The 22,825-nt window shown below is 45.0% G+C and overlaps 1 protein-coding gene across 5 annotated transcripts in view; it reads right to left on the reverse strand.

Moving 5' to 3' along the window:
• Nucleotides 1–226: 226 nt before the first annotated feature.
• Nucleotides 227–22,825, reverse strand: part of LOC116869151 (SPATS2-like protein) — a 160,415-nt gene continuing 137,816 nt past the window's right edge. For all 5 annotated transcript variants that reach the window (XM_032860135.1, XM_032860133.1, XM_032860137.1 and 2 more), the window contains 4 exons: nt 12,564–12,622; nt 5,395–5,504; nt 2,805–2,907; nt 227–375 (listed from right to left, as the gene is read on the reverse strand). In XM_032860135.1, the coding sequence (XP_032716026.1) occupies nt 242–375; nt 2,805–2,907; nt 5,395–5,504; nt 12,564–12,622 (406 nt within the window). In that variant the 3' untranslated portion in view covers nt 227–241. The remainder of the gene's footprint in view (nt 376–2,804; nt 2,908–5,394; nt 5,505–12,563; nt 12,623–22,825) is intronic.

The following is a 22,825-nucleotide window of genomic DNA, read 5'->3' on the forward strand; positions in this document are numbered from 1 at the left end:
ACACACACACACATACATATATGTATATACACACACAGGAGTTTCAAAAGCATGTATATGTATATGTATATGTATATGTATATATATTTAAAGATGTCATCTGAAAGGGCACTTTCATGTTTGGGAGACCAGCAAGGTTCTGTGAGAGTCACTGGACAGTGATGACAGCATCATCACACAAATTGGGAAACACTTGTCGGCAAGAAGACATATCTGAGCGACTATAGTGTTATTCCTTAGGTTAGGAACCGCAGAAGGAAGAGAGACAGCAGAGTCTCGAAGTACCCTCTCGCGCCTGTGCACAAGGGTGTTCTGCCTCTCGGCTTCCCTGTTCCCAAGCCCGGGCCTGCCGTCCGCTCGCTAGACCAGTGGGGGCTGCAGAGACACAGGAGGAGCAGGAGGCATGTGGACAGGTGGATGTTCTGCTGGGTGTCAGGAATTTTGTCACCCTGGGTCATGCACATTCTACGACGAAGGAACCAGGCCTGCCGGCCCAAACAGGCCCTAAAGCACTGTTCATATCCCAGGAGAGCCACATGATCCGGCCTCTTTCCCGATGCCATTTTCTACAGCTCATCTGCAGGTGGGTACCGAGTCAAAGCTCAAGTCAGTGTGCCTCATCACACAGATCCCAGCAGGCTGGGCTCTTCAATGTTCGTGATCCCCAGCCCCGCCGGTTTTGAATGAGGTGGTTTGGGCTGGAATGATTTCTGTGTGATGACGTTGAGTCAGGGCTGAGGGAACCGCTCAAGGATGAAGTTTCGACCTCCCTCTCACCGTTCACCAGAATTTGACTGCCATGCTGGACAATCAGACCTTTGAATCTTAAAATTGTCGACAATTTTTTAAAAGCAACGTTTTCTGCTACCTGTGTTGGATCGGACTTCATCCTTGGGTTTTTCCAGAGGATCAGCAGTGACTAGTAGGGATCACAGAACATTAGAAATGGGAAGGACAGGGATGCATCTCTAGTCCCCTTATTTGTAAGTAAGCTGTGACAGCCCATTGGGGACTGTCCCAACATGACCAGGGGATTTCAGTGGCTCTTGTGTTCACTAGATACAGTTTCAGGGGGGTGGAGGGTGGTCATTATTTCCTACAGCTCAGGGATGACTCTGGTTCATTAGCTGTGGGTTTCCAGTGTGTTCTCAACAAAGCTGAGCTGGAAGGAGTCCTCTGTTGGACGACTACTGGCTGCGACAGGGGAGGCTGTCTCTCGTGTGGACACTTGCTGTTTGGTACGGGATGGTTCCTCCCACGAGCCGGCCCTGGAAGTGCTCTGGAGGAAAGGGGGAGAAGCTGTACCAACCATCCCTCCTCAGATGGGGACAGTCACTTGGCCTCAGGGTCTCACTCATCAACGGGCTGAAGTGGAAACTTGCACGGACAGTTGAACGGCCAACTGTGAACCCGCTCGTTTGTTTTTCAGATGGGGCAAATGCGGGGGTAGGGAATGATAAATGGGTACATTATGACACGAGGGAGGGAACATAGAAAAAAAAAAAAGGAAAATAATTGAAAAGAAATGCATGGGGTGGGGGGTTCCCGGATGGCTCAGTTGGTACAGCGTGTGACTCTTGATCTTGGGGTTGAGTTCAAGCCCATGTTGTCTGTAAAGATTACTCAAAAATAAAATCGTAAAAAAAATAAAAAAGACATTCAGTCAGAAAATCAGATAACTGCCAAAGGTACGTGAACGAGGATGCTCACAGTGGTGTTATTGTAACGGTGAAAAAGTTGGTAGCAACTGGTCCACAATTAGGGGACTGGTTGTGTCAATTATATTCATATAAATTATGAGTTAAATACGTTGACATGGAAAAATCTCAACCATATGTTGTGAAATGATAAAAATGAATCAATTACTTTGTATTCTGTAGTATAGTATAATAAATTATACAGTATCATGAGAGATGTAATAGTTGACTTAACACAAATGAAACGTGCATAAAAAGTGTGAGGGATACATAAAAGTAAGGGCATGTTCTATTTAATACAGTTCTCTAATTTTTAGATCAAGCTTCTATTTTTTTATACTTGGGGGGGAAAAAGCACTTTTGACTTTGAAAACAAAAGTGCAGCCACGTTGCAAATTTCCAGCTGACTCTGAGGTTGTGGGGAATTCACGTCCCTCTCCAGTCCTTCCTTTCCTCCTTGTTCCCATCCTTAATGCCATCTCACTGTTCATTCCCGTCCCCACCCGCCCCCATGGGTGGGCTGGAGTAGGAGAAAAAAAGATCAGCCAATTTTGTTGCACATTAACTGCTCTAATTAAGGCTTAATAGCGAACAAGCCTAAAGCTAATGGTTGAAGTGAAGTCCCTCATTATCTGCAGACCTCCCCCGGCAAGCACACAGAACTGAGCAGGGGGAGAGACTCAGGGCACCGGGAGCCGTTCACAGACAACAGCTGGGCCCTTTATGACCAGAGCCAATTGTCCCCAGACCTGTTAGGGAGCCCGGCTCTCAGGGTAACAGGTCTCTGTGGAACCAGGCTGTTGGAAATCAGAAAGGCAGTTTATCCGCCGGTGCTTAAGAAAAGTTTGCAAAAGATACAGACTAGCTGACCCGTTCTGCTCTGCTTCATAAATCCCGGGGATTTACGGACGGGCAGTGGCATTTGAAGACTCTAAGTTCAAATCTTGACATTTCTAGTGACTTGTGTCGTGACCTTAGATCATTAAATCTCTTTAGACCTCGCTTTAAGCCCCCTGGGGGACCGCACACCTGACATTTCCGGTATCAACTCCAAATAGCACCAAGCTTAACTCACACGGAATTATTGAGCAAGTACGCAAAACTCACTTTCTCCGCAGAGCATGATCTGGGCCTTTAGCTGCTCGATGTCGCAGGAGAACCGGGCGGCTCTCCCAAGCTCTTCGTCGTACTTCCGCTCGCTGACGAAGTGCTGGAGGAGACAAGAGCCCCCGGTTACAGGAGTGACCCAGGCACTCCGCGGATTCATTTGCTCTGCCCTTCAGCGGCCCCTGTCCCTGCTAACCAGGAGGCCGGGCATGTCAGCTCTGCCCCTGGGAGGCTCCGTCAAACCAGGCCGGGTCTGACCTGCCTGGACAAACATCCATCACCTTCTCCTTTCGGGACTCTGTGAGGGTCTTGCCTTTCTCCTGCCCAGACCTGGAGAAGACTGGGATTGGGCAAAATGTGCATCTGGACTCCCGTGTTTAACTCTCAGCACCCCTCGCCCACCTTCTAGCGTGTTCCGTCCCATTACAGATTTTGGGATCGCAGGATTGCATTCTGGCAGTCTTTCTAATTTGGCCAATGACTTGCTAAGGTGTTACCCACTCTTGAAAGAAGACACGTTATCCTTCCCCATCCTAACAGGGAAGCAGGACACTCAAAAAGCCTTTCGTAACTAGAAAACATTATCTTGAATGGTAGAATTTCAAGTGCTGTTTAAGGAGGTGGGAAAGAGATTACTTTTCAATGCATTTAAAATTACGATCTGTGTGTAGATGACAGAGTGAGAAATACAGAAATAACTATGACTCAGTCCCTCCTGAATTTGCCAGGGAGTTTACCACAAGACAAGGGAAATAGATACCACAATATGAGGTAGAATGTGGTAGGTGCTTGAGGAATACAAAAGAGGAAGAATGATTTCCTCCTAAGGGGCATGGGGGAAGTGTTACGTGAGAGGGAGCATTTGTGCTGGAACATTAAAAGAAATATATTGATCACTTACCAGACATGGACCAAATTCTTAACAGATAATCTCATTTTCATCTGATCGCATTATTATGAAGTCAGTTCTGTTATTATCTCTATTTTATAGAGAGGGAATCAAGGTTCTAGGAATCTGAGAGGAATTTAATTTACCCAAGGTCACAGGAGCTGGACTGTTTCAGCCTAAAGCCTGTGTCGTTAACCATTTTTTGATGAGTGGCATCTGGATAGGCAGAAATGAAACTTGGAAAGTAAGCAGATGTCACAGACCTGGAGCTGGCAACTTCACCTTCCTCCCTTGGGCACAGAGCTTGGAATATATATATATATATATATATATATATATATATATATATAGCCAGATCTGCTCTGGGCTATGACTCTGGTCTTAGGGTAGATAACCAGGCTGGAGGGAGACAGTGGAGGCAGAAAGGCCGGGTAGGAGGCCATTGCAAGTGACTGGCTGGCAACAACAAAGACCAGACGAGAAGGGAAAGACCATTAGGACTTCTCAGGACCCTCAGAGGAGGTCCTTATCCCCAAGGGGCTCCCTTTCATGCTTAACCAGGGCAGAGAGGACTGAAGTCACTTGCCACTTTCTGCCACCCCAACAACTTTTATGCCTGGACGAGCAGACAGTCCTACTTAGAAAGCGAGTAGCAACTGTGTCCTCAAAGCACTCTAGACCCTAGAAGCTGGGCAGACGCTGAGCCCATGTGTATACGTGTATATGTTCAGGGCACTGGGGACAAAGAAGAGGATAATGGAAAATGTAGAGACTGTAAGTTCCCGTTTTGTTGTAGACACTTGTTTCTGCCCTTCTGGTAACCTCTCTCCTCCTGATAACTGTATCCCGATGCAGTTTCAAAGATCCCCAGTGTTGGTGGGTCTGTCAGTCAAGGCCTCCCTTAGCCCAATGGTGTCTGTGATTCAGGCTGAGGCCAATCAGAATCTCTTTCTTTGGGACGTGAATCGGGTGGGGTGGCACAAAGGCTGATGACATCTGAAGGTCCCCCACTCTAACGGTGCCCTGAAGAGAGTCTGGTAATTGCAGCTGTCTATGTCACCCAGGAGGCTGCCTGGGTTTCTGCCCAAGTGTAGCCTGGAGTCCTCCGATCACACTTTGGTGAGCTGCACTCAATTTCTTTCAACTTCCTCTTATTCTTGAGGTTAGCCAGGGTCAGCTTCTATCGCTTGCCACTATAGAGATCTAATAAATACATATCTGTGGGTGGTCTTCTTAATAAAAGGGCAAGTCAGCTGGAAGAGGATACAAGAAAGAAGTCGCTGTGTATTATGTAAGCTTTAGCATCCTTACTGTTCTACCAGGTTCACACTTGCTGTGTGTTCCCATGTCTGAGTGCTTATATACATACACCTGAATTACATATGGCGAAAATAATATCCCCCATTCCAGCTCTAATTTGTGGTTGAATACATTTTATTTGGGTCAGTCTCTACTGACTAAGAAAAGAGCTCGTACTTCTCCTCTGTAATAATATATCCCTGCAAACCATAGTAGACTTAAATACAGTGATTAGTGGGTTCTTTGCCCTTCTGTATTCTCTAGCTCAGCACTGGGAAAGAACATTAAAGCTGGGTGCATTACATGAGATCCTCAGAGAGCCGCACTCTATCGATGCAAAACAAACGTAATGGGGATCAGATCTCTGGCTCCAGGCTCAGGCTGTGGTATTTTAGAACTGACCTTAATTTCTGCCCTGAGTTCAGCCAGCTGCATCTCCGCCATCTGACTGGCCAGATCCGTCAGTCTCTTTAGTTCTTCCGCTTTCTTCTGACGAGCAGTCAGGATTTCCACTGCCAAATAAGAAAGAATAGTGCGTTAGGGCCAGCGATCTAAACATATTAAATGACCTATTTCTTGGGATTGGTTCTCCCTCCACGTACTGATCGCTCTGTTGGACCATGACTAGGTTTTCCGAGTTGGTTACTGAGGTGGGTTGGCCCTCGGTGCTCGGGACTGATCACTTCCGTATGTCCATATCCACCAACTCCTGAATCAAATACAGTCCCTTTGGATTCACTGTACACCCACGGTCTTCTTTGCTTTCCTCACTGCTGTCTGATCTCACTTCCTTAATTTAGTCTTTGCAACTTGTGCATTACTCAGAACCACTATCACCAAAAAAAGACACTTGGTGAAATCCTGTCTGAATGATATCGCAAAGATAGGGAGGCCACTAAGCAAAAACCATTTTCCTGGATGTGCTGGACTATGAAATTCTAACAGCATCAGATCTCCTGAACTTTACCACTTACTCATTGAGAGCCACTAGCTGTATCATTGGAATGTGACGTCGAAGTTTTATTTTATTAGCTTTTTGTGAGCTAAAAAAATGCCTCTGCTTTTGATACTCTGCAGATCTGTTTCCATTTTTGCAACCAAAGAGAACTTCTAGACCAGAGTGACTTTTTTTTTTTTTTAAGATTTTATTTATTTGACAGAGAGAGATCACAAATAGGCAGAGAGGCAGGCAGAAAGAAGGAGGGAAGCAGGCTCCCCGCTGAGCAGAGAGCCTGATGCGGGGCTCGATCCCAGGACCCTGAGACCATGACCTGAGCCGAAGGCAGAGGCTTTAACCCACTGAGCCATCCAGGTGCCCCCAGAGTGCCTTGTTTTAAGCGTCCCCCATGGAAAAATGTCCAGGGTAAGTCAAAACCCACTTGGACTGGATTTGTGTATCCTCTTTAGCACCTGCGCAGAAGATACCAGGGAGTTTTCTGGTGCCACATTTCACACGTCTGTCGGATGGCCTGAAGGTTCAAGCAGACGTAGCAGTCCCCAGGTGAATTTGTGTGCATGTGTCTATGTTTCCCAAAAGATTCTACAGCTAGCTCAAAAGCAACACATAGAGTGAGATTTAATCACATAGAGTGAGATTTAAATACAAAATTTCCTCTTCTGAGAGATAGCTTGTTCTCTAATTTGAAGTCACAGACGACTGCCTTCCTTTCTTTTGGACAAGCATTTTGAGTTATGAGAAGAAAGAAGTCCACCCAATGAAGACGCTACACATGTTGGAGTCACATTCCTTTCTTTTCTGAACAAAAGTCAACTGCTTTATTAGACCAGATTCACAGCATACACGCAGAGCCGAACAATGATTTCTCACTGTAAGGGTTCTTAATGTATAAATGTCAAAAATAGCCACTTCAAAACCCCTCGAAAAGTTGAAAAGCAATCAAGAGTTAAGATTTCCTGCAAACTATAATCCATTCTGCAGACAGACTGAAAAACATTATCACTAATGCTGATACAAATGTTGAGATGTTGATAGAATCAGTAATCTATAACTCACAAGGCTTAATTGTTGGCTAAACTCCTCTAATCATGCTCTGATTACCCACCAGGACTCCCCTTGCCTCCCATTTACAAACCCATGTAGCTGAGTGAAAGCTGATGTGTGCCGTAGTCTTTCAGAACACAGGGGAGCTAGTGGAAAACGAGTTCCCATGATGGTTGTGGAAAGAATCCATCCGAGTACAGACCCCGTATTACTGAATGATGTCCCAGTTACCCAGTCACACAAGAGGGCACACAGAGGTGGCCTACTCTCATGTGTGGCCACAGAGTACGTATGTTTTGTTTGGTCCACATTTTACTTCTATAAATGAATTGTCCGCATTTGAAAATTAGGAGATTCCACTCAGAATCTGGATTTCTGGCTTCTCCTAAAATACTGGAATTTCTGGCCACAGTTGGCCAACATGTGGCAACAACTGGCAACCCTTGAGTTGTCACCCTTTATGGATGGAGGATGGCGCCCATCATGCCGTGGTCACTCCCTGCCCTGCCTGGCTCATTCATGATCCCAGCCTGGCCCCTGGAAGCATCTCCAATCATGGCAGAAGCTACACTTACAGTTTTTCGTGTCCACAATGCCTAGGGCCTGGTACAAAGTGGGTGCCCAGTATGTACATTTGCTGAATGAAGGACTGAACGAATGCATCAATCCATTATTTAAAAGCAGTATACGGGGGCGCCTGGGTGGCTCAGTGGGTTAAATCCTCTGCCTTCTGCTCAGGTCATGATCTCAGCGTCCTGGGATTGAGTCCTGCCTGGGGCTCTCTGCTCAGCAGGGAGCCTGCTTCCTTTCCTCTCTCTCTGCCTGCTTCTCTGCCCACTTGTGATCTCTCTCTGTCAAATAAATAAATAAAATCTTCTAAAAAATTTTAAAACAATATGTGAGGTGCCTGGGTGCCGCAGGCGCTTAAGTGTCCAACTCTTGGTTTTGGCTCAGGTCATGATCTTGGGGTCATAAGATCGAGCCCCCTGTCAGCCTCTGGTCTTAGCACAGAGTCTGCTTAAGACTCTCGTTCTCCCTCTGGCCTTCCCTTCCATGAGTGAGCTCTCTTTCAAACAAATAAAAAAGTCTTTGGAAAAAAAAAAAAAGAATATACAAAGAAGGACAGAAGTTCTTTTTCTAGAAGGACCACTGAGGCATGTTTAACATTTATACCTTTGATTATTTATATATTTGCCATAATTCAACATAGGAATGAGACTAAGTCTGTAGCATGAAAAAATGATTCTTAAGCAGGGAGTTGAACCAAAGGGTTTTGCTCTTGCAAAGATTAAAAAAAGAAATTCTGAAGGCCTATACTTGGTGAGCCGATAGTAAAGGGGTCAGCAGACCCTGAATGACTACACAGTTAAACAGATCTGACTTTTCTTAATGGATCATTTGTGGGACTGGTGACAATTAGGGATAATTGTACTTTTTGAGAAGAATTTGGGCATTCGCACAAAAGATTTTGTAGAAATAGATATAAATGGGTCCTGAAATAGGAATGCAGGTGCAAAATCACCAATAAATTCTGAGTTTACCCGCATGCAAATGTGTATGAAAATGAATACTTTTGCCTCATCCAGTGTTGGGATGAGTTTTACATACAGTCTCATTAACATCTCAAAGCCTTTCATTATGAAAAAGCCTTAAAACTGGAGATCTAAAGCCAATATTCTGTGGGGACACTATCAGTTTCACCTCAAAAACATCAATCACAGAAACGAAAAGCAAAAACAAAACCAGACCAGATCCTAAGATTCATTGATCCTCAAATTTAAAATAGAATAATAAGGTATGTTTTGAAAGCAACATCCTTTTGGAAATCTGTAGAGAGACAGTTTCATGCAGCTTTCATTTTCACTGCATTCGGGACGTCATTAATATTATTTAGGTACTTTTTATAAACAGTATCTGGTAGGCTGAAATCCATTTTCACAATAGGATTTATGAATTCCTTCAAGTTTTTGGAACATGCTGGAAGCTGGCTCTTGTTGCATGAACCATGGAAAATTTTAGGGCTTCTCAAATAATACTCTTTAGCGGAGGGTGGGCTTGAAATCCTGGGGGGAGGAGCTGGGACACAAAGCTTGTTTCAAGCACGAAGATTCTTTGATTCTTTTACCCTTTTACTGTTGTGAGTCCTTCCTTCACCTCCCAATAGATCTGCGCTCCTGTTAATGTTTTCTTCCTGTATCTCCAATAAATTTGATGCTCCAAGAACACACCTATTTTGGTCTTCAGTTCCTTCAAACAGAGTCTGAGACCACAGCACTACAACATGTTTTGCTTCTTCATCTATAAACGTAATAATCATATTACTTTTAGGGCTACTGTGGAACTAAATGAAATAACCTACGTGACGTGTTTAGTATCATACACTAAAAAAAATGCTAACCTCAAATATTCATAAAGTGAGATATGTTCATCTAGAATATACTTCCTTTTTTTTTTTTTTTGCAATTACTAATATTGGATCCCACAGCCTACAGACACTGAATTAATTACAATAATTCACTTAACAGATATTATGAAGTACCTACAATCTTCTCAGCACTACATCAGGTGCCGTGACGGACAGAGGGGCTTAGGTTATAACTGAGGGAATAAGGTTTGTAACATGGGCAGCAAATAGAAAATGTGGAAAGTACTCCGGAGACCATAGATGAACCATCTCAAGACGGCGGTTGGAGGGACAGTTCAGTTCTTAGTGGAGGGAAATCCAGTGGTTCCCTCTGCCTGTGGAGACACGCCTGTGTCACCTGAGAGACGCTGCTGAGCTCTGTCCGCCTCCATTTTCTGGCGGTCATGTGAGGAGGCCAGACTGACCCCTTCACTAGTGAGTGCTTTTCCCTTTTGTACACATACTGGGTCAGGCACTGCGCTAAGTGCCTGGCATATATTTTCCCCTTTTATCTTTACAGTAACTATTTGAGATGATACTATTCTTATTCTACCTCTTCTGAGAAGTAAGTGTGGATGTTGAGGAGCTTAACAAAATGGCTCGAAGGCACACAGCCAGTAAACAGGTGGAATCTGGATTGGAACTCAGTCTTGCTTGTCCCCAGTGCAAGCAAGATGGTTTCCCCGGGGCTCTGGGCAGTTCTCAAACTAGAAGCCTTGGCACCAATGACTGAATGAAGTTAGGCAAACCCTACCAACCAATCTCACGCTTTTAGCTACGCTGAGAACTCCGTGTGCACAGGTCCCAGAGTTTGCTGTTTGCTGTCAAACCCGGTTTGTGATAGTGCGTAACATATACGTGAGCGCACAGTAAATGTTTATTAACTGAATTTTTAAAATGGGGAGGCTCTCCAGAGATGCTCCAAATCCCACAGGTCTTGGATCCTAATATTATATTTTCTCTCAAGAAGATAGAATGAGGGGCGCCTGGGTGGCCCAGTGGGTTAAAGCCTCTGCCTTCGGCTCAGGTCATGATCTCAGGGTCCTGGGATGGAGCCCCGAATCGGGCTCTCTGCTCAGCGGGGAGCCTGCTTCCCCCTCTCTCTGCCTGCCTCTCTGCCTACTTGTGATCTCTCTCTGTCAAATAAGCAAGTAAAATCTTAAAAAAAAAAAAAAAGGAGAAGAAGATAGAATGAGCATGTGATATCTGAGGTCTACTGTTAACCTCTTAGGAGGGGATGTGCTAGTAACTTTGTATTTTGGTGCTAGAGACCCTTTTGTGTCTGTGTCGGCTGCTTACATTGTTATCAATAGGACATGAAACTAACAAGAAAGAATAAGCTGTATCTAAGAAATGTGGGAAGTCCCGGATCATGTGGAAAGCACTTTGACTGAAGAAATCAACAAACTTCATAAGAATAAAATAATATTTATTTTATAAAATAAAAACATTTTATAAAATAAAATAATTTCACATTCAAAGGGATTGTGTAACTGCCTAAATATTCCACAGCTGAACCCTGGATCACATTTCGTTTTATTTCATAAAACTTGCTGTTATTTGAAATTCTCGGACGTTGCTTAAAATCATTTTTAAAAAGTTGTGTAACGAAAATACCAATTGTTACTTTTCATAAAGTGACTACTGAATTACGACCAAGGGCCAGACAAGAAAAATAGAAAAAGAATGAAGAATTTGGTCGGACCCTTCATTCTGGTAAAAAGAAAGGCACCGCTGTTGAAGGGGAAGGAATTAGGTTCTTGGGGTGCAGAGCCACTCATCTAGTTAGTGAGGAAAAATCTGGGTAAGGATAAAGAATTTAAAATGCACAGGAGAGGGGCGCCTGGGTGGCTCAGTGGGTTAAAGCCTCTGCCTTCGGCTCAGGTCATGATCTCAGGGTCCTGGGATGGAGCCCCCTGGATTGAGCCCCTCGACAGGCTCTCTGCTCAGCAGGGAGCCTGCTTCCTCCTCTCTCTCTGCCTGCCTCTCTGCCTACCTGTGATCTCTGTGAGTCAAATAAATAAAAACTTTTAAAAAAATTAAAAAAAAATAAAATGCACAGGAGATAAGAATTGTAAGACTAGATCCCAGGTGAAAAATGTGGTTTTAGGGTTCTCATCAATGACAGGGGACTGCATTTGATCCTGAGAGGGCTTAGCAGTCCCACCTGGGGCTTGCTATTGCCGCTGACAAAGCAGTCTGGTCTCACAATGTCGCACCCATGAACCCCAGCCTGTTGGCGGGAGTTTAAATCTGTCCTACTATCTGTTGAATAGTTTGATGACCATTGGACAAACTGAGAACTAGAAATAAGTATAAAGATAATACAATAAATCCAACCCAGGGTATACGAATATTTTAAGACTGTCTGAGGGTGTTTATTATTTAAACAGGGTATTTGGGACATTAAATGGTCTCATTTGTGATTTCAACTTAAAACCCGTCATTGATTCTCTCGCGAGGCGTTAAGCTGGCTGCAGGTATGACTGAGTTTGTAAACAGAACCGGGAGTGTTTTAAGAAAACTTCACTTAGTACATCTCTACATTTGAATTATTAAACTTATAAGAGCTGTTTAAAAGCTTGGAACATGTTGCTTTTAGGCTGGTGAGTGTGCCTTTTCTGGCATCCGAAGTTCTCGGAAAAAAAGGCAGACGCATTTAATTTAAAGATGTGATTCAAAATGTTAAGGGGAATTTAAGTAAAGTTTCAAATGGACAGTTTTCTTAGAGGAATGTGATGTGTTAAACTTGAGGTAGCTGAACCTAAGAAAGAACAAGGGAAATGTATCGTTTTAAGTCACATAGCAAGATATGGAAGTTGCAAAAGCATAAAACCGATGTTTGAAAATTTAATTCTAAATTCAATGTCATTTTAAACCCAATTACCTGTAAGTACCCCTTTATACGCCCCCAATTTTAAGTAACTCAGCCGGACACCTATTCTTTGCTGAGTACCTGCTCTGCTGTGTGCTCCTGGGGCCACGCCCACACGAGGTTCCCAAGGTCTCCAGGGGCTTCGTGACTTGCCCGAGGTCCCAGAGCTCATTAACCAGGATTTCGGTGTGAATTTTAGGACCTTTCTCAGAATCCGTATCACTGCCAGTGGACCTACAGATTGCTTCAGACTAGGAGGTGCCTAACCAAATAACCGTGTGTCTACTTACTGGCTTCTTCTTTAACTTTATCCATTTCTGCCATTAATGAAACTTCTTTGTCAATGATGCTGGGAGGGGAAAAACAGAAACAAAAGCAAAGAATGCTTAATCAAAGAGAAACTTTTAATAAGCACTGGAAGCACAAGAAAAATTATTTTCATTAAACAAAATACAAAATTACCATAAATATTTCTATGTTACAATGCCAGCAGCACCCTCTGCCTTTCCAAAAATGAGGCAACACGGAAGGGTTGCTCCCAAGTATTTCATAGTGACATCTGCTGATTAAATCATTGTCAGCAAATCTAAAAAAAAAAAAAAAAAGCCTTTTCCGACTTTCAGAATTGTGCTGCTTTGAATTTAAATTTGGCAGTATTTTTGTCCTATGAATTCTGAAGTTCCACGACTACATGAGGAGTATTTGAAAAGCCAGGGTTCAGGGGATCTAGGCCTGTAGTTCTCACACGCCTCTGTGCGTTGCTCCCTCAGATACTGGCTGGGGGGCGGGGACGTGGGCCCATCTCTGATGCAGATGGCCCTGGGACCTGCTTTGAGAAGTAGGGCCTGGATCAATCCATCTACGTGTTCTATAATAGAACTCTATACGTTCTCATTCCCACAAAGAAGCATTTCAAGTTCAAATTAACTTTTCCCCCCACACTATATTACTTTTTGGTTAGTTCTTTGCATAAATAATAATCTGTCCAATAGTTCACTTCTCTCCCATCCTGACTCCTAGTTCCCCTCACAACAGAACACAGCATCAGAATCCCCTCATCCAGGTGACTCTTGAACAACACCTTGAACTCTGCAGGTCCTCTTACACGCGTGTTGTTTTGGGTAAACACAATACAATACCGCAAGTGTATTCTCCTTATGATTTTTGCAATAACATTTTTGCTTCTCTAGCTTCCTTTATTGTAAGAATATACTATGTATTACATATAACATATGAGATGTGTGAATGGACCCTTTATGGTATTAGTAAGGCTTCTGGTCAGTAAGAGGCTGTAAGTTAAGTTTTGGGGGAGTCAAAAGGTTATACACAGACTTCAGACTGCGTAGGGGGTGGGCACCCCAACTCTCCCCTCCATTGCACAAGGGTCAGCTGCATATCCTTTCACAGATTTTCATGTATATATAAGTGTAGATGTGAGGTATTTTTAAATTTTCATTTCAACCATCAATACTTCAATACATATCTCGCAAAGATAACGACTTTGTTGGGACTATAACCATAGTATTACTATGTATTACATAGTATTACTTTATATTACATAGTATTACTTTATACTTTTACTACCATAGTATTACATAGTATTACTAGAATACCTAAAAACATTAACAATAATTTAATATTATCAGGTATCTACTCAATGTTCAAATTTCCCTACGTATTTGTTCCCTATGTATTTGTTAACAGTTTGTTTGGGCCAGGATCTAAGTAAGTCCGGCCACTGCAGTTGGTTGATTGTCTAGGAAATCTGTTTTTATCTCTCCACACCCTGTTTGCAACTCATTTGTTGAAAAAAGCAGGTTGTTTGTTCTGTTAAGTTGTCCAAGGTTTTAACTTTGCTGATTGTACTGCATGGTATTATTTAACCCATTCTTTAAATTTTCCTATGAATATGGTGTGAGATATATAAATCTGATTAGATTTGTTTATATTTCAGCAAGGGTACCTTATGTTATCTACTTCCACTAGCAGACATACAATGACCCAACGCAGTTATAAATATTCCTCTTAGAAAAAAACCAAACCTGAATGTATTCAAATTCTTACATCTCATAACAAATTTGTAGGAAATACAAAGGGCGTCTCTATTTTTTTACGATTATCAGAAGTCACTGATGGTGGTTACCTGGATAAATAGGGTTTTAAAAATGGGGCTATTCAAATTCTACTACTCCTTATTCATTTATTTACCTTGAAGTCTTGCACAAAGAGAAACTTTCCCTTATCAACTATTCGGGTTAACGTGTAGTACAATTTATACAGGTAAGCAGGATAAATTCTAGTATATCTGTTTTCAAAACAATAGTTGGTTCCCTAGCATCCCTCCGAAAAACCAATGAGATTTTTTTGCTTGTTTGTATGGTTTGTGAACTCATAATTAACGTGCTTCAATATACAGCAGTAAGCATTCATAGTTATTACCTCTCTGTTCCAACCGATGTGTTTTTCCCCCCATCAGGTGTACTTTTAAAACTTGAAGTGTATTTAAAATTTACTTCCTCTTAGGAGGAATATTTTGTAATATTCGTCAAGGTAAGACGTGTCTTTGGGATATGTCTATAGGAGTTTTGGGGCTCCTCATCCAGACGATGGAACCTGAACACTTGGCAAGTCAGGACTGTGTACTGAGAAGCTCAGCTCGTTCCAACAAGGAAATCCTAAGGGAAAGAACTGAGGTGTCTAGTGAGTGGCAAATTCTCCAGAACAGGGCGCTAAGCCTAATCCATCAAGTGTAGATATCAACTGTCCCCATGTCGCATACGGCTTAGGGTCACTGGATATGATCACGCTGGTGTGACCAGCACATCAGGATACCTGTAACTTCTTTACTGGCATTAAATAGGTATGATGTCAATGTGTTTTAAATAGAGGAAATACAGAAGAAAGTCTTCATCTCCCCTGTGTCCCCTTGTATTTGGCTCCCTTCCCTGGAGGTCTCCACCAACACCAGCTTCTTCCATTTCTTTCCAGAGACCATCTACTCATAAACCAGCATATGTGTCTTAATCATATGAAATGCTGAGTTAAGTCAAAAGAGGCTTGTGCACCTGTGATTATGAGGTATATTTAGCTCCTCTGTCATGTTCACATATGGGCCAGGCAATTTTTTGTGTTCGCGTTTGACAGCTCACCCGGAGAGGGCAGTTCCACGTTCACTTAGGAAAAGGAGGCTAACGGATGAGCTGTTAGAGAGACAAGGTGAGAACCCAGAAATCTGGAGTCAGGAGCCCCAGTCACCACGATACGACTCAGCTTCTCTGCCTGAGAACACGTTTTGAATTTTTATCCCCTGCAGAAAGAGGCAAAAGAGGAGGGGAGAAGAGTCAGCAAGAAGGGCGAGGATGGTGCCGGGTCAAGAGCCGAAGGGAGACCTCAGCAGTGGGCGGGGGCACAGGAACTTCCAGGAGCCACAAGGCCAAAGGTACAGCGGCCAGGAGTGTGACGTGAGCCTTCCGGATCGTCACTGCGCGGGGAGCGGATGGTCTGAATGCGAGCAGTGGGGACACAGACACCGAGCAGGGGGCCGCCTTCCAGTTTGGGTCAGCATGAGGCTGAACAGATGGAAGGCCACCGAGCGCGAGAATATCCGGCCCACCTTCCCCCCTGGATCGGACACAAATCTTAGGGAGGGTTTGAATTCCACTGGACACCCACGGGAGTCCGAAGAACTAGGGGGCGGGGATACTGCGGCGGAATCGTGCGAGCCCGCAGCTAACTCGAGCTCCCCGGTCCACCTGCGGGCTGCAGCGGGGCGCACGGGCAATGCACGGGAAATGCGCGGACGCACAGAACATTCCGCCGTGGCACAAGCACTCGCTGAGTGCCTGCCCTGTGCCGGCAAGGGTGATGGGGCAGAGCAGCTGGGGGGGAAGGCGCCCTGCCATCCCCTTGCAGCCCACTGGCTTTTCGGGAAAGGGGAGAGGAAGGTGAGAGGACCCACGGGACTTACTGGAGAAAAAGCGAAAAACCAGATGGAAAGGGAAGAAAATGATGATGGTAAGAAGAAATACCTCCACCCCCCCCCCACCGCCCCACAAAGCCCCGAAACCAACCCGTAGGCTTCTAATTAGAGCCTTTGGGATCCCAGAGCATGCAAGGGAAGAACCAAAGGAAATGCATGCCCAGGATACAGGAGTGGGTGTGCTCAGGCTTCCCGAGGGTGAGTGCCAGGGCAGCCTCCCCGGGTCCTCCCACCCACCCAGCTTCCAAACAAGGCCCAGAGCCTGGAGGCTGGGAGTCCAGCCGCCTGTGTGTGTGTTGGGAGGGGAGAAGGGAGGAGGAAGGGGCCTTTGCTAATTTCTTTGCCAGCTGAAGATCAGGGTAAATTCTTGTTGATTAAATTTGTTCACATAATTATGTGCCCAGAGAGTTTACAAGATGGACATCAGGGGTTTAAGACCTATCCTCAGGCCCAACACATCCTCAACCAAGCTAGATATTGACACAGTGGTTAGTTCGGACCTTCTGGGCCAGCAACAGGAGGGATGAAGGTTTTCACAGTCAACTGTTAATCTGCTTAATGCCCACTTGAGGATGTGAAGGAGTCCGTGAAGCTGGCATCAAACCGTGCTTCCATTCCTCTGGGTATTTCAACAAAAGACTGTCCTCAAGCGTCTTAGTAATTCAAGCACCGCTATGTGCAACTACTTTCAAAACTCATGTGCACGAAGGCAAGCCGGGATCCCTGCTGAATCCGGCCCTGCGCAGAACCCACGAACGGAACGAAGACCAGGGTTCGGGGCCAGCGGAAGCAGCGCCCTCCGATCCTCCCTCCAGAATCTCAGTAAGCTACGCCTGAGGGTCTCTTTGGGCTTCCCTTTCAAGGCGGCTGTGGAAGGGAAGGACATCGTGGGAAGCAGATACAGAGGATGGAGAGGCGGTAGTAGGAAAGGCCAGTAGTAAAGGTCAGACAGCGAGGAGCCAGACCAAAGGAGGAAAAGAGGAAAGGCTGCGTCCAACACCTTCCAGGGCCTGGTGTCATATCCAGCTCCATGAGCACGTGCCTCAGCGCCATGTGTGAGCCCTGCTGGATCTCCTCAGGGGTCTTGGGACAGATACATAGGAGTGTGCCTCATGAAACACTCTGCAGGCTGGCAAGGACGGAGCGTGCTGGGCAAAGCCCTGGGATGGGGTTAGCAGATACAGAGGCCCGGAGGGAGGGTCTTTTTTTTTTTTTTTTTAAGATTTTATTTATTTATTTGACAGAGATCACAAGTAGGCAGAGAAGCAGGCAGAGAGAGAGAGAGGAGGAAGCAGGCTCTCCACTGAGCAGAGAGCCCGACGCGGGGCTCGATCCCAGGACTCTGGGATCATGACCTGAGCGGAAGGCAGAGGCTTAACCCACTGAGCCACCCAGATGCCCCCTGGAGGGAGGGTCTTGAGAAGAATGACATCAGTGAGTTGAAGAGTCACAGAGAAATCACAGGCAGTGTCACAGACCACATTCCTACCAAGGAGCAGAAAGGTCATGTGTTTGCTTTTTAGGTACACCTGTGCAGACAGATGTTCGCCCTGAGGTGCTTCAGAATGAGAGCAGATCATAACCAACACGACCTGAGTCCTACTGTGTGCTAGGCACAGCTTCATGAAACCCCGCAAGGTCTCTGCTCTGCTCTCTCCTCACCACAGGCGTTGGCACATGCCCTTCCCGTTGCTGGAAGACAGCTCTCCTCCCCAACCCTGCTGTCCTTTATTTCATTAACTGTGAGTCTTCGTTCAGGTCTCCCCCAAGTCATCACTTTTTCAGGGAGAAACTCTGAGTTTTAAAAACTTCTGTTCAACTTCATGGTCTTAGACTGTTACGGGTTGCTCAACAAGAAACTGCTCAGTAGTAACAATAGCCGAATTATGGAAAGCGCTCAAATGTCCACAGACTGATGAAAGGAAGATGTGGGGGGTGTGTGTGTGTGTATACACACACGCACACACATAAAATATTATCCAGCCATCAAAAAGAATGAAATCTTACCATTTGCAACAACATGGATGGAGCTAGAGAGTATAATGCTAAGAAAAATAAGTCAGGCAGAGAAAGACAAGAAACATATGATTTCACTCATATGTGCAATTTAAGAAACAAAACAGATGACCACAGGGGAAGAGTAAAAAAAAAAAAGAGAGAGGGAAACAAACCATGAGAGATTCTTAACCGTAGAGAACAAACAGGGCTGCTGGAGGGGAGCTGGGCAGGGGATGGGCTAAATGCGTGATGGGCCCTTGGGATGAGCACTGGGTGTCATAGGTAAGGGACAAGATTCTGCTGCTGAAACTAACATGACACTATAGATCAACTAACTGGAATTTAAATAAAAACTTGAAGAAACTGCCCAACAGTGAAGAGCAGGGGAGACAACGTATTTATTTTTCTGTGGGATAACAATAATGAAACTTCTTAATCGTTCTACTGTAGCGCTTGCATATAAATCACGTTTAAGCAAAAATTTATATCATTTTTGCCACTGATGGAATCTAATCGTTTGAGACCTAAGCTTATGAATAAAAGTACAATGATAATCACCGAACCACACAGGGTTTGGCTCAGAATCAAAACAGATAGTTGATGTTTCTGTATGCAAATTAGGGTGGTAATAAATTATTGAAATTTGTGCTTTCCCCCACTGATCATCTGTAATTCCTGCTTTTGAACATTTTTGCTTTGAAACAGTAATCCTCTGTACTTGACAGAAATACAGAACTCTTTAACTAGCCTTTCACTGACCACTATAAGTTCTCTTTTTTTTAGAATTCACGGTTATTTATTTGCTTATCTGAGAGAGAGAGAGAGAGAGAGAGAGACCATGCTCAGGAGCAGTGATAGGGGCAGAGGGGGAGAGGAAAGGACAAGCCGACTTCCTGCTGAGCATGTAGGGCTCTATCTCAGGACCCTGAGATCCAGACCTGAGCCGAATTCAAGAGTCTGATGTTCAGGTAACCGAGCCACCAAGGCACCCCCAACTAGACATTCTTTAAATGGTTGGATAAAGTCCTCCGGAGGGCACCAGACTGAAGACACATCGAACACGTTCTGTATCAAATGAGCTCACATAAAACCTATGCTGACCTCACATGTTTCAGATATGCCCTTTATCCTTCCCAAAACACATCTTCTCATTTTATCTAAACTGTCTGGATAGTAAAATTTTATTCTTTTGCCATAAAAAAGCTTTTATTATTAAAGCAATAAGGTGTAAGGAGGAGATTACCATGGCAAAGCCTTTACGGTTTATTATACAGTTAATCACAGAGATAAAGTGTCATTTTATAAAAATGTTTCTACTGTCTTACCTCTTTTCTACAGAGGAGTTATAATAACAACAATAAAAAGAATCAGAAAGGCACTTTAGCAGGAAGAGATTTATCATTTTCTGCTCTTGAGAGATTTTTCCTTAAACCTGGAGACGAAGACACTGAGGGACAAAACCGCTGCCTTGGGAAGCAGGGGTGAGCCCCATCGAGTCCGGTGTCCTTCATAAATAAAGGTGCCGGGATAGGGAGGAGCTGCGGGACTGGCAGTGGTCGATAAGCCGGCGAGCGGAACCTGCTCGTGGCTACTGAGGAATGAAAGCAGAATTTCAAAGGGAATTTCAAGAAATCAATCTGCAGTGGCAGCCAGATTCGATGTTACAAAGAGTTAAAACTAGACCACATTTCATCTCGGTGTTTGCCTCAGGGAGGCTGCAGTGGGAGAAGCTGCCGGGGACCATCTGATCCCAGACAGTCTGGCTTCAGGACCTTCTTGTGGATGAAGAGCTTCCGCTCAGGGCCCCCTTGACTCCTCAGGTGCCAAGCAGGACAAAGCAGGTGGAGTGGAGGGGGCGAGGCCAGCATGTGCTGTCCCCAGCCCGGCAGAGAGAACGAGAGCACGGGCATGGCTAGGAGAAAGGATGCCGGTGAGCTCGGAGGTGATGCTCCGGTCCTTCTGGCCTGTACCGAAGAGCATAAAGCAGGCGAATGAATGGCAAAGCCATGAAGCCAGATTGCTTGTATGAAGACTTTCTCCCTCCTTCACTAAGAGAGAAAGGTAAAGTCATTGCCCCCGCTGTGGGCTGCGCTCCTGCCCATGGCATCGACTGTGAAGGCCCCGAGGAGAGCCGGCTGGGCTCCCGGCAGCCTCAGGGCCCAGGGGCCACCACGTGGGCCTCGAGCTGAGGAGCCCCGGATGGTGGAAGAAGCAGCCTGTCTGCCCAGCAGGTGGATGGCAGGAAAACTCCCTTTATTAAACATTTAAGGGGTACTATCCTATTGTATGGGTGCCATTCTAGTCCAACTCCCCGAATATTTGTGGACCCAGGGAATTCATGGGCGCAGGGCAAAACCCATTTCTCAACTGTTGCTGTGGTCAACAGAGCTTCTGTCCTGGGCCCAACAGGCACAGGGGCAGTGGGACCAACAGGTGCTCTTCTCGTCCTTGGGACAGAGGATTGGCAGCTCCACCGCTTACAACAGGTGCACACGAACGGCGCCCGCGATCTCGCGTGCTGCCAGTTCTCCACTCCTGCTGTCTCTGCTCTGCTTTCTGAAGGGTCGCAAATTCGCCCCCTACCCTCAAATACGGAACTGCGGTGTACGGATCATCGCAAGCTGCAGGCACTTGAAAAACAGCAATGCACGGAGAGGCGGTATTTGAACTCCCCTCATCTGCCTGAAGACAGAGCCTCCAAGGAACTCAATTGTCATAAATCCCCCCCCGGAGGGTTCTGCCAACCTGGTGAGACTGCTGCCTTCTGTCACAGGAGAGGAGCCTAGAAGTGGACGCCACACTCAGACACACCGTTACAAGTGATCACACCTCCCGTCTGTCCTTCTGAGGGTTCTCTCATCTTTTCCAGAATCATTTACTCTCCTCTGAGAGGCCTACACCCATCCCCCCACCTTGCCCCCATCCCTGCAGAAATGGCATTTAATTCTGAACTCTGAGCCCCCTACAGAGCTTCCTGACTTTTCCCTGGGTCTCTCCCGTGTATACAAGAGGTACACACGTTAATAAACTTTTGTTCGTGTTTCTCTTGTTAATCTGTCTCTATTACAGGGGTCTCGGCCAAAACCCTGGAGGGTGGACGGGAAGTTTTGTTCTGCCGTCCATCCCCATCTCGCCCCCTCTCCTCTACCCTGTATGCTGGTTACTGGTATCATGTGATCTGTGTGAGTCCTTTTCCTTCACTTCCCATGTGATCACGGCCTCCAAAGTCTATCACAGACAGGTCTCTCCTACCCTTCTCCTACCCGCTCTGGCCAGTTTCACTCCCCGCTCATTATGAAGTAGTTGGCTGTGTTTCATTCTGTGGTTTTGTTGGGATTCCTGGGTCTGTCGCCTTCTACTCTGTACCTTTTTCTATTCGATTTTACCAACCCCTGGCTTCTTTTTTATAATTGGAACCCTTCTTTTCTGAATGCAGCTGTGGTGACAAACCGATCTTTCTAAATGTCTCCTGAATTCCTCACGGTTATTTGGCAAACATGGCAAAACGCAACATACATGCCTACGGCAGGTAGACCGGGGTTGGGATACAGCCCTTCGAAGGGGTGCCTCGTGATCGCAACTATCGGGGAAACAAAGCGGCAGCGCCTCGGAGCATGAATTGTGCTTAAACTACAAAGCAGTCAAAATCCCTCTGGTGGTCAACGAACGCAGTAACCACAGTCCATTTGCCAATCAGGCTGGGCCTGTTTTATTTCTCTTTTATCCGAAGTAATATCATCTGTTAACATTAATATCTCTTGGTTGCGTATCTCATATTGGAATCCTACAATAATTTAAATCACAGTCAATGAATTTTTCATCGCACTGTCTGAGGGGCACTTCTGGAGTGAGGCTCATGCAGATACAGCATAAGAACTGACGCCCAATACTTCTAAAATCCAGAAGTTCCTTAAGAAGCAAATAGTTAATTGAAAAAAAAAAAAACACAGAGATTCTTTCTCTTCTTGGAGTTTAAAAAGTGATGTGAGAGTTGCACAATCCTACAAATTCTACAAATCTCATAATACCACACGCTCAGCTGAAAAATCTATCCTCCTTGTACACCTCCATTTAGAATTTTACGTATGATTTCACTTAATAATACAATTTCTTGTCTTTATTAATTACTTCTTAGTTTTGTTTCTTTCCATGGAGATCACTAATCAGGGAAAGTAACTTAATGGTATTTCAATTTCTATAGCTATAAACATTATATCATTTACTCCCACCCCCTTAAAACAAACCCCCAAACTAATACTACCACTATGAAGGCAGACTCGTATCTGTGGACGTTAACAGTCTTACAGCACAAGGGTGCCATTTAAGGCACTGACTTAACATTCTTCACATTTTTATTTCATGTTACATGCTCATTAAAAAAGTGGGAAAATATAGAAAGCAGGATAAAATAAAACCAACTTCAAAATGAAACAAGGCAAAGTATCTATTTCATACCCCAAATAGAGTCAAGCACTCAGAACACTGTGGCATCTCTCTCTAATTTGAGCAGGGAGGGGAGTCGTCTATGCAGAAGCCATCCTTGTTGTTGAACACAAGGAAGAAAAACGGAAGATG

Source organism: Lontra canadensis, unplaced genomic scaffold (assembly GCF_010015895.1).
Source record: "Lontra canadensis isolate GAN:19392208 unplaced genomic scaffold, GSC_riverotter_1.0 scaffold18, whole genome shotgun sequence".
Taxonomy (NCBI): domain Eukaryota; kingdom Metazoa; phylum Chordata; class Mammalia; order Carnivora; family Mustelidae; genus Lontra; species Lontra canadensis.